The sequence below is a fragment of the Epinephelus lanceolatus genome, chromosome 20 (genome assembly GCF_041903045.1).
Source record: "Epinephelus lanceolatus isolate andai-2023 chromosome 20, ASM4190304v1, whole genome shotgun sequence".
Lineage (NCBI taxonomy): Eukaryota > Metazoa > Chordata > Actinopteri > Perciformes > Serranidae > Epinephelus > Epinephelus lanceolatus.
Window position 1 is genome coordinate 30,056,914 of NC_135753.1, and position 12,374 is coordinate 30,069,287.

The 12,374-nt window shown below is 39.1% G+C and overlaps 2 protein-coding genes across 3 annotated transcripts in view; one reads left to right on the forward strand and one right to left on the reverse strand.

Moving 5' to 3' along the window:
* The window catches only part of prkdc (protein kinase, DNA-activated, catalytic subunit), a 40,595-nt gene extending 39,879 nt beyond the window's left edge, over positions 1 to 716 (forward strand). For both annotated transcript variants that reach the window (XM_033638983.2, XM_033638982.2), the window contains one exon: positions 67 to 716. In XM_033638983.2, coding sequence (XP_033494874.2) covers positions 67 to 271 — 205 coding nt within the window. In that variant the 3' untranslated portion in view covers positions 272 to 716. The remainder of the gene's footprint in view (positions 1 to 66) is intronic.
* A 551-nt stretch (positions 717 to 1,267) lies between these two features.
* Positions 1,268 to 6,720, reverse strand: LOC144458859 (uncharacterized). Its single transcript, XM_078162569.1, has 2 exons — positions 6,584 to 6,720; positions 1,268 to 4,795 (listed from the first exon to the last, which is right to left on the reverse strand). Exon 2 carries the CDS (start codon positions 4,791 to 4,793, stop codon positions 2,604 to 2,606), a length of 2,190 nt encoding a protein of 729 aa, XP_078018695.1. The 5' UTR covers positions 4,794 to 4,795; positions 6,584 to 6,720; the 3' UTR covers positions 1,268 to 2,603.
* Positions 6,721 to 12,374: the final 5,654 nt, after the last annotated feature.

Consider the following 12,374-nt stretch of genomic DNA (forward strand, 5'->3'; position numbering starts at 1 on the left):
GACTTAAAAAAATGACTTAACAATTAATACTCAGTGTGTAATTAGATGTTGGTTTGTTTTTCTTAGTGAGGAACTGAAGCTGGGCTTTGAGAAGGACGCTGCCTTCCCAGGGATGCAGTCTGTGGCCTCAGGGACCGAAGAGCACAACATTCGTGCGACGCTTCCAGCTGCAGGCTTGCCGGTGGAAAAGCAGGTGGACTGTCTGCTTGACCAAGCCATGGACCCAAATGTGCTTGGCAGAGTTTGGGCAGGCTGGGAACCATGGTTCTGATCGATTTGATGATTTCATTGATTTTATTTGAAATATACTGATAATAACTTGGGAACAAATGTGGTCATAGGTGAAGAGCCATGGGTGGTACAGATGTTTAGAATGTTAAGAAATATGTTGGAAAGAAAATTTGTCAAACTGTCTATATTGTTTAGTGATCTGATGAAAAGATCCCTGTCTCCCCTTTTGTAGCTGTGAAAAATCATTTTCATGTATCATCGCAAATTTTGTATGGCAGGATCAGCATTTTATCTCAAACTTTACTTAAAATCAAGAAATCTGTCTTGTAAGATTCTTGTTTTAAATCAGACAATACGGGCACAGACACCATATTGTTGACTATTCCTCGCACTTCAGTTGTATCTGAAGAGAACAAATCATTACCATCATTTATAAATGTCTTGTGTCTTCAGTTTAAAAAAATAAAAATAAAATGTTAACAGTGTTTGAGAGTGTGAAGTACAGAATATATGATCACTTTGGTCATCTATTTGCAACTGATTCATATTGGAAACTTGAACAAATTTAGGATTTTATAGGATATGAATTTAAATACAACTTGACTTAAAGGAATACAGCAAGGTATACAGCAGGTCAAAATTTAAATTGGTTAAAGTTATCGCTAAATACTTACTAAAATGATGACATTCCCATCAGCTGCAGCCTGACCAGGTTGCACAGGTAGTAAATAATATCTGTCATTTTAGTATAAATGTTATTGAACTGCATTGTGGTTATATCTCAAGCATTGTTAATCCTGTCTGTTACAAATGAGACTATTACATTCTGCTGTCTGTCCTCACTCAATACGAACATTTGCGCAAACAATAGCATTTGTTTATCAAATTGTGCAGTATGTACATGTACAGCATGCCAGTTAGGCATATCCATTTCCATTATTTCTTCATTACAGCAAAAACTTGAAACTTTATTTTCAGAGCATTTCTTTCAAACAAGTAAAACAACATTTACATTGAAAACAAATTTTATTAGCTAGCAATTTAAGGCTCAAAGCTCAAAAGAATCTCAACTTCTTCTTTTTTTCAAATCCATGCAAGATTATTCTGGACAGTGGGTGATTACATCAACATAGGTCACACAAAGTTGTAAGCGCATCATCACATCAATAAAGAGCATAAATCACTGTTACATTTTTAGAATTGAATGTAATCGAGCTTTTCACGTCATTAGAACAAATGTGTATTTTTATATTATCATTTCATCTAAACCTTTTCTTTGTTAGTTTTCTACAACGATGATCATGGTAGTCATTATACCTGACAACGTCAGCATGTTGTCATTGTCGTTAAACATGTTAGCATGCTGATGTTACCATTTAGCTCAAAGCATTGAGAACCACAAAACGACTGTCCAGAGCCCTGCAGTGTGCGCTGTGGAGAGCTATTGCTCAATATTCCAGTTGCAGAGCTCCTTTCGGTTTCCTGCTTAGACGGTCAGCAAAGCGCTTTATGATGCTCTGCCGAGACCTATGATTAGTATGATTAGAAGAACGGCGTGGGGTGCTCTGCCGAGATCTACGACTGGAGGAGCGTCATGAGGCACTCTGCCGAGATCTACGATTAGAAGAACGTCGTGGGATGCTCTGCCGAGATCTCTGATTAGAAGAACTTCGTGGGTTGCTCTGCCGAGATCTACGACTGGAAGAGCGCCGTGAGGCACTCTGCCGAGAACTACGATTGGAGGAGCGTCGTGAGGTACTCTGCCAAGATCTACGATTAGAAGAACGTTGTGGGATGCTCTGACGAGATCTACGACTGGAGGAGCGTCGTGGGGTGCTCTGCCGAGATCTCTGATTAGAAGAACGTCGTGGGGTACTCTGCCGAGATCTACGACTGGAGGAGCGCCGTGAGGCACTCTGCCGAGAACTACGACTGGAGGAGCGCCGTGAGGCACTCTGCCGAGAACTACGACTGGAGGAGCGTCGTGAGCTACTCTGCTGAGATCTACGATTAGAAGAACGTCGTGGGGTGCTCTGCCGAGATCTCTGATTAGAAGAACGTCGTGGGGTTCTCTGCCGAGATCTATGACTGGAGGAGCGTCGTGAGGCACTCTGCCAAGATCTACGACTGGAAGAGTGTCGTGAGCTACTCTGCTGAGATCTACGATTAGAAGAACGTCGTGGGGTGCTCTGCTGAGATCTCTGATTAGAAGAACGTTGTGGGGTGCTCTGCCAAGATTTCTGATTAGAAGAACGTCGTGGGGTGCTCTGCCGAGATCTATGACTGGAGGAGCGCCGTGAGGCACTCTGCCGAGAACTACGACTGGAGGAGCATCGTGAGCTACTCTGCTGAGATCTACGATTAGAAGAACGTCATGGGGTGCTCTGCCGAGATCTCTGATTAGAAGAATGTCGTGGGGTGCTCTGCCGAGATCTATGACTGGAGGAGCGTCGTGAGGCACTCTGCCGAGAACTACGCCTGGAGGAGTGTCGTGAGGCACTCTGCCGAGAACTACGATTGGAGGAGCGTCGTGAGGTACTCTGCCAAGATCTACGATTAGAAGAACGTTGTGGGATGCTCTGACGAGATCTACGACTGGAGGAGCGTCGTGGGGTGCTCTGCCGAGATCTCTGATTAGAAGAACGTCGTGGGGTACTCTGCCGAGATCTACGACTGGAGGAGCGCCGTGAGGCACTCTGCCGAGAACTACGACTGGAGGAGCGTCGTGAGCTACTCTGCTGAGATCTACGATTAGAAGAACGTCGTGGGGTGCTCTGTCGAGATCTATGACTGGAGGAGCGTCGTGAGGCACTCTGCCGAGATCTACGACTGGAGGAGTGTCGTGAGGCACTCTGCCGAGAACTACGATTGGAGGGGCTTTGTGAGGTGCTCTGCTGAGATCTAAGGTTTACCGACCCCCCGCGTGTTGGCTGGAAAGACTCTCCTTGAGCTGAACGCCTCAAGTTGCTTTGCAGAGTTCTTTGATTAGTAGGAGGAGCTGACTTGCTTCTCTGAAATCGTTTTGGGCTTTGGGTTCTGCGTTCTAGTCCCTGCTGGAGGCTTCTCTTACAACTCTCCAGTCTCATTTCACAGCGCTCACCATAGTAAGGGTATTGGCACTCACAAATTGCTATGAAGGTTCCTTGCACTACAACACACTTGCCATTTTGTCCACAGTCTACTTCAGAGCAGAGTTCTTCTCTGCTCCCTAGCTCTTCATCACTTTTAATAAAGATGGTAAACTTCCCCGAAAATTTCCCACAGTCCCAGGTAAAGAGGTGGTTGGTAAGAGATGAGCTCACTGGGGTAACAGAGTCCTCATCATCTGATTCTTCCACTAGTTTAAGTGTTTTTCTTTCCTTTTTAAAGGCATGCACTGCTGTGTATGTCTGGGACAAGCGTTTTCCAAAAATGGTTTCCTGACATTTTTGTAGTTTCTCTGCTGCATTTAAACACTTTTTAAACCTCTGAGGTAAGCACTTTTTAATAGCTTCTTTAACAGCGGCAGTCTTGGTGTAACCACCTTTAACTTGTTTGGCTACAGCCACTGTAACTGTTCCTTTCTCTACCTTAGTAAATCCTGACAGAACATGTCTGTTTAGTATTGATAGGTCATGCTTTGAGTTGTGGGTCATAAGTGCAACAACCATCCAGTCATACCTGTCATAAGTTTTGGCCAAAAATGCCCTGATACGTCCCTCTATTTCTCCGTGTTTTTTTGTGTCATCAATGCGCTCAAAGATGTCCCTTTCTATGTACGCAGCACTATCAGATAAGCAGCGTTGGTGTGATGTCGTCAAAGCTGAGGCAGACTGGGATGCAATCTTGTGGAGAGCATTAACCCTGGCATTGGTGTTTGTGCCTGTGAATTCATAGTACTCCTCATTGAGCATGTTGCCTTTACACATAAGTTCATTCAGATACAAAAACTGGACTTTGATATCTTTTTCATGACATCTTAATCTATCGGCCAGCAGGTCTCCAAGGTTTTGTGTTATAGCTGCATGTTTAGCTGTCAAGAACCGGTGTAAGACCAAAGTGCTGTCTGCATACTGGCTGTAAAATGTGACAAACTTCTGTTTGAGAGCCTCCTTTTCTGTGTCAGTAGTTTTATAACTACTCACTAACTCAGTGTATTTAATCCAGGCTTTCTCTATGTTGCTGATTGGAATTTGGTAGGCACCAGCTGCCCAGGCGTCCCATTTTAATTCTGCACGAAAGGTTTCCAGTTTAAAATGAAGACCTCGAAGTTCAGATTTGATAGCATTCAGTGTGTCTGCCTCTGGTATTAGTAGCAGAAAGGTTTTGATCGCTGCAGCAAGGGGTGGCCCAACTACTGGCCACGGCTCTATACTGTTAACAAGTACCTGTCCAATCCCCTTATAGTTTTGCTTAAACCAATTTTCAAGCTTTTTAGACACTTCTTTGGCTTGTCCTTTTTTGGATTGTTGGTTCGGTTGTTCCTCGTCAAGAGAAGAGTCCGTGGAATCACCTGGTGGAGCGCTCAAGACAGGAAGGCAGGAGGACATCAACAGCAGGAACAGCAGGTCTGGACTCCTCATGACTGACAACACACACAATATGATGATCATGATTCAGTGACTATCAGAGGCGGGACCAAGTCATTGTTTTGCAAGTTACAAGTAAGCCTCAAGTCTTTGCACTCAATTCCCAAGTCAAGACTGACAAGTTGCAAGTCCTAAACTTTGAGTTTCTAGTCCCAAACAAGTCATGTTGCTCTCTTAAACAAAGTAATGCCTGTTATTAAAAAAAAAATCTTTCCTTGAAGGTATCTACATAAGGGTGAAATGACACTGTCATGAACTTGTCATAAACATTATGTACATGTCATAAACATTTATGACTGCTGTCATTAAGTGTCATTCGTTTTTTGTAATGACAAGTTGACATTGTTTGGGTTGTCTTGATTATGACAACTTGACATTAATCAAAGTGACATTACCAGAAGTTGTCTTTGTCATGACAAGTTGACATTAAATTTGTTTGGGATGTCCTTATTATGACAACTTGACATTAACCAGGATGACATTAACAGAAGATGTCTTTGTATCAATCATTATGTCAACTTGTCATTATCACAAAAAGAGGTGCATTTCCTGTTAATGTCAAGTTGTCATGACAAAGACATCTTCTGTTAATGTCATCCTGGTTAATGTCAAGTTGTCATAATAAGGACATCCCAAACAAATTTAATGTCAACTTGTCATGACAAAGACATCTTCTGGTAATGGCCCTTTTAATAAATATCAACTTGTCATAATCAAGACAACCCAAACAATGTCAACTTGTCATTACAAAAACCGAATGACAATTAATGACAGCAGTCATAAAAGTTTATGACATGCACATAATGTTCATGACAGGTTCATGACCGTGTCATGTCACATTTATGTAGATACCTTCAAGTAAAGTGTAACCAAATTTTGAATACTTTTTAACATTTGCTTGTTTAAAAAGTTAAGCTAACGTTAGCTAAGCATTATCATGTTTGTGTTATCATCAACTTACCATTCTTTATGCAACTTCATAAAGTTGGAAGATTTCAAGTAATTATGAACATGTGCATGTTTTACATACTGCAGTTTGTTTTTTGTTGACCACCACACAGTTTTTGTACCAGAACAAAACTATCTTTAGTAACATTTTCCAACTGGTGCTCAATGATGTCATGTTAGTTCTTCATGGTTCTCTCCTGCAACTTGATTGGATGCTGTCCAACTGATTAAGACAAAGTGGTTCTGGGAATTAAATGTGGAACGAATAGCGTTAATGTTAGGTGATTCAGGAAATTAATTGATTTTTGGTACACGCTCAGGTCCGAGTGAAGTCAAGCATCATTGGTGTTAAAGTCTAAAGTAATCCAATCGTGACTCGGGATTAGTGTCTTTAAAGCAAGATGATGGCAGACTGAAATGTATCTACAATATGTGGTGGATCTGTGTTGTACTTAATGTGCTGGATGGGTGTTCCACAATTGGTAACAGAGTTGGCTATCCAGCGTAAAAGTCAAAGGTAGGGCCATCATTACCAGAAATGTTGAAGCTTCTTGCACCAAAAACCTATTATATAATTGCAATAAAGGAATGGTTGACTATAGTTGTCGGACTGCAGTCATATATATATATATATATATATATATATATATATATATATATATATATATATATGTATATATATATATATATGTATATATATATATATATATATATATATATATATATATATATATATATATATATATATATATATATATATATATGCCTCACCTGTGGACATCAAACCCTAACACTCAACATTAAAACAGTATAGATGAAATATATTAACAACAGACCTGGAAGGAGGCTCGGGGTGCTGATCTGCCCGTGGAATGGATGCTCAGGAGGCTGGTTCGTTGGTGCAGCGTTTGACCCTTGGAACGGTCAGTGAGTAGAATTTGGTTGGAGAGTCGAGAGCTCAAAGTAGTCTTGGAGAATGTTTCAGATCTGTATTAATAATAATCTGACCTGCTTTTTAAAAAGCTGACCAGGCCCACCTACTTGATAGCCAGGCTAATTTTCATCCATTTTTGGTCTGATAGAGTTGGAGGGGCGGCTTTACCGTATGGAGCGTACCAAAAGGAGGGACATAGGTGACCTGAGAGCATCCTGTTTGGTCGGTTACAACAAGAGGAAATAATGAAATTGTGTTTGTTTTAAAATCTAAGAAACACCTACTTTATTAGCTACAGCACTCCAAATACTGTCTAATTATTTGACAGGATTAGATGACATCCCTTAACTATAAAAGGATTATGTAATAATGCAGCAGGCCAACAGGATGCATTCAACCATTAGTTATAAAGGGTGTCTTATGGTTCAGTTCAGCAGCTAAATGTTTGTAAAAGTCAGATTTTGGTTTAGGGTTTGTTTGAAAAACTGAAAACTTCCCTCTTTGCAGAAAACTTCTGAAAGCCTGAGTTGCTGGTACACAGTGCACAAATTGAGTCTCATCCAAGTGTATGATGAATGGTATGGTATTAGTACTGTTGTCAAAAACAAGCCCATTCATTTTAATTACTTAAATATTAAATATTGAATGTGGTCCATATGTTGTCTATTCTTAACTAAACATAATCTACAATCTACAAAATGTGTTCATGGGGGACCACAGTTCATACACAATCTGACAATTAAAATGTCCTAAAATTGATAAATGTTTTTCAGCTGTACAAAATTATACTATGACATTTTTTGTCCATGCACTATTTAAATAGCATTTAGTTTGTATTTTTGTAACAATGGACCATGTGAAATAGGATGCTTTCTTGTACTTCTGCTGTAGTGCATGTGGTCAGTGACATTACTTTTTTTTGTGCTGAAAGAAGATTAGAGGTGAAAATGCTACATAAATTAATGTCAAGTAAAATGACATCAAAAAGGAAATTTGATATTGAAAGGACTAATAAAAGTAGAAATGGAAAATCACCAGCATAGAAAAAATGTTAGTGATGAAATTAAATGTTTGGTTGGTTGGTTGGTTGTGTGTGTGTGTGTGTATGTTTGCCAAAAGGAGGCGTGGCAATGATGGATGCATGTGCATACATGGTTGCAGCTATAGATGCTATGCACAGCATCACAGTATATGGAAGTTGCCAGTGCTGTTTGTATGTGCGTTCATGCACATAAGAGAGACGGTTCAAGTGTTGAGTAAGTGTGTGAGAGAGAAAAGTGTGCGTAGGTTCTCCCTTGGTACTGAGTGTAATATCTCTGAACAGATATAATAACATTAACTGCTTTGAATTAAACTGAAACCATTATAGGTCACTTACTCTCTGCCTAATAAAAAGTCAGAACGTCTGTACGCATTTGTTTTTCCATATTTTTTGGTTAAGTTAATACTTGATGCATGTCCTCACATGTGATATTCAAGTATTACTGTCAGCCAACTGGAACGAAAGAGCTTTTTAATGTCATTATAATTAAGGCTTCAAGTATAAACAGGTTATACAAGTTCAACCACAAAAAGCAGAACTGGTGTTACCTTTGGATTGAGAGATGTTAGGAAGGAAACAGCAGCTGTAAGACATCACAAAAGCAGAACTGATGAAACACTTGCAGGTTCCTGAAATGCTTCAGATCGATCTGCAATTTGGTCCTAAAACCCAATAATTTATCTGTTCTGTACACACTACATCTATTGCACATCTGTCTATCCTGGAAGAGGGATCCCTCCTCAGTTGCTCTTCCTGAAGTTTCTACCATTTTTTGCCCCCCTTAGAGGTTTTTGTTGTTGTTGTTGTTTTTGAGAGTTTATCCTGACCTGCTGTGAGGGTCCAAGGACAGAGGGATGTTGTGTGCTGTAAAGCCTCTGAGGCAAATTGTGATTTGTGATATTGGGCTTTATAGATAAAAATTTAAATTTAAATTACAGCCCTTTGAGGCATGCTTGACTAATCTGTAAGGCACTTTAATCTGCCTTTGGGTATAAAATGTGCTACTTAAATACATTTGTCTTGCCTAATATCTTTAGGGTCTTTTGGAATGCAGCTGTATTAAATCAACTAATCTCTCGACAGATGACAAATAAATTACAGCTTAGAAGTAAATCTAGTAGGGCTCCAACTAATCCTTATTTTCATAATCAAGGGATCTGTCAATTATTATCTATTTTATTATTAGTTCTTAGGCCTATAAAATATTAGTAAATGGTGAGAAATCCCCATCGAAATTTCTTGGAGCCCTGGGAGATATCATCAGTCTTGTTTTGTCTTGCCAAGAGTGCAAAAACCCATAATGTTAAGACAAAGAGAAGCAGCAGATTGTCAAATTTTTACAAAAAAGTCTAGATCAGTGGTTCTCAAATGGTGTGCCATGATGCCAGTCCAGGTGTGCCATGGGATTTTGTGATAACCACACATTATTATTGCAATATTCAGCTGGGCCTATACAAAAAGTTATGAATTTTTAATTGACTGCATCAGTATGTTGTGTGCACCCATTTCCTAATAAAGAGGCAAACTCAAGCGAATAAATGTAATTTAATTTTTAAAAAAAACCCTCACAGGAGACATACTTGTCACTGCTTGTGCATGGGAATTATTACTGTGCAACACATCAAAAACCCTGACTGGCAGCCAGTGTGAGGGATGAGAACACACGTTATAGAAGCTGTTGTGCACAGATATAAATACAGGTGTGCCTTGAGATTTTGACTTGCCCTTTGATGTGCCTTGGGTACATAAAATTTGGAAACCACTGGTGTAGACTAACTGATAATCAGCTAATTATTGCAGCTGTAAAACCTAGTAACACAGTTGAAATATCTGCCAAAGACTTCTTGTACACCAAGTCCCCTGAATCTGCCAAGACAGTACAGATCCTCTGTTTGACTTAAGAGGTCCCTCAGTTATCTATACTTCTATCTACAATGAAATTACTTTATTAGCTGTTTTTTGAGTTTATAATTATATTAGTAAAGCATTACATACCTTTACTTTAAATTACAATAATACAAATAGTATAAAGAGAATGACTTACACCAGCGCTCTTATCATTTTCATCACCTACTGTATGTTGCTTAAGTACAGACCTCTTTCATCATCCAGGTTTTCTACGGCATTGTTGAGCAACTGATTGAATGTGCAATCTTGAACTAATTCCTTATTTCACATGAGAACAGGGCTGAGCTTCTACTCGACTAAAAAACAGCCACACACATTAGTTAATCCATTTTTAATAGATGATACAATCAATATAGGTAAAAAGTTCAACTGAAAGATAACCATCCATAACTGAAAATATCAGCAATGATGACCAATACTGTTGCAAGTGAAATCAAACCCAGTGTCACAGTCATTTCCTCTTCTTTTTTTGCACAATGATGGTGGTAATTCATGACGGCCTTGGTCCAGAGTTGATAAGCATTATCAAGATGGAATACCCTTCAGTATTAGCTGCTTGATGACAGTGTATTAATGGGACTGGGTCACTTATCCACAGTTCACATCAGGATTATTCAAGTAAAATGACTGACTGAGAAGAATTTATTTGGCATGCATGATTTTCATTCCCCTGAAATTAACACTGTGGTCATTTCACTATGCATAACACATTGCTTTTTATTGTCACTCAGTTGTTTAGTTGTTCCTTCCCATGGTCTCTTTGGATCACCATGGCTGTTGCATAGGACATTAACCAACATAAAATAACAGCGTCAAGGGACACACGCCAAAGACATGTGGATACTGTGACAAAGTTACAATTAAATCTGGAAAATTACCTGAACATATGGCTTATTAACATTATTTTTTTGGTCACCATCCATGTAGTGTGACTGAGGCTTGCAGTTTTTTTCTCTCCTCGTGACCAAGTGTTATTTTAATTCATGACTTACAGAACAGAAGTTGTACAGAATTTAAAAAAAAAAAGTATTAACAATGTTTTGAACATAAGCTTTTTTTCCTCAATAAAAATAATTTCAACATTAGTAATCTTTAAAAAAAATCACATTAAATTTGCACTTACATACAAAATTAAAATATCAAGTAAAATATGTAACAACCCACTGCAAAAAGTGTCAGGGGGGAAAAAACAACAGCTGTTGGCCAACAGATCAGACCTGGGGCTGCAGAAAGGCTGAGGCACCTTTATACATCAGCCAAACCAACAGTCTGACAATAACTGTCCTGCATAATTTGTATTATGTTAAATACTGCATAAATAAGTCAACTCTGATTCAAGGCTATAGAGTTTGGTACCAATAGAAACCAATATTTCATTTTAGCAGATCATTTTCAGTTTCAAGGGAAATTACACACATGGCATTATTCCCTGATGTTCATGTTGAGACATTTATGTTAGAGTATATTCTCAAGAGAAAAGAGTGACTTAATGAAAATGGTAAGCCAAAGTGAAATATTATATACTTTAAGGTCTCTGGGTTAAGGCGCAGAAAAGCTATCTTCTTCTTGTTTCTAGCGTTAGGACACTTATAATACATACAATGAGAACAAAGGAGAAGTACCGTTTTAGTTTTGAAAAAGCATGTAGTGCATTCACTCTCTACATAGACACTCTTCTTTTATAGGTTTATATTTAACGACCTTAACTGCAATTAATTAGGCTGAAATCTACCAAAGTGCATGATGCTTAATTCGTATTTTATGTGTCGTGATCCATTAGCTCTGTTGGTTATTTTCATGTTAGTTTTAGAGTAAGGACATCACTCAGTCTTTCTCTGCCATAAATGACCTTAAGTTATTTTTTTTAGCATAGATATTTAAGTTAAAGCAAGTAGTAGCGTTACACTTGAATTCAGATTAAAAATGCATCAAACAGAAATAAGGAAAACTTGACAAATCTGAGAAAGACTATCACAATCATTCATTTGGCTCACTCTTACTAGCATAGTTCCATAAAGTAGAATATCACACCAAGAAATTCAGATGCAATTTCTGATTGGACAACAAAGCGCAGTTGGTTTGAATGCATGCAACACTTTATCTTCTTAAACTGGACAGGAAACCAACACTCTAAAACCTGATGTCAGACTGATGTGTAGACTGCTACTTCTTCATTACACTGAAAGCTGGTGTTTTTGGTTTTATCCAACTTACCAGACTCTGAAACTTAAAGGATTTTAGAATTTATCTATTTAGAGCTGTAAAATCAAATCACATCATGTCCCTTGTCTCACTTTTCCAATTCATTTTCTAAGGAACTGTCCATCCCAACAAGTCCTCCAAACCATACGACCACAGAGGTTGTTTGTTCCTAACCTCCAAAGGGGCCGTACACATGCCGTGTTTTTTGCAGACTCAAATTCATTGTTTCCGATGAAGACATGTGGCAGGCACACCTAAACGCCAGAGCGACGCCAAAGTGGCCCCAGTGCCTATTTTTTAGGGCTGTGCCCTGAGATGAACACTGTTCAACTTTTGGAACACAGCAGTACGCACCGCATGTTATGTGATGAGGACCAAGCAATCACAGCTGGCAGATATTTTTCCCTTGTCTGTGATAAATATGGAGAAGTTGATCATGGTAGTGCAGGGCTACCAGAGATTCACCTCTGTCCAACTGACAATATTTCTGGCCCAATACACACTTACAAAACAGCGCCTGGAAGAAGATCAGCTCTGCACT

Bases quoted from the DNA above. Each gene is read 5' to 3' on its own strand.
- LOC144458859 (XM_078162569.1), bottom strand. From the start codon at position 4,793: ATGAGGAGTCCAGACCTGCTGTTCCTGCTGTTGATGTCCTCCTGCCTT.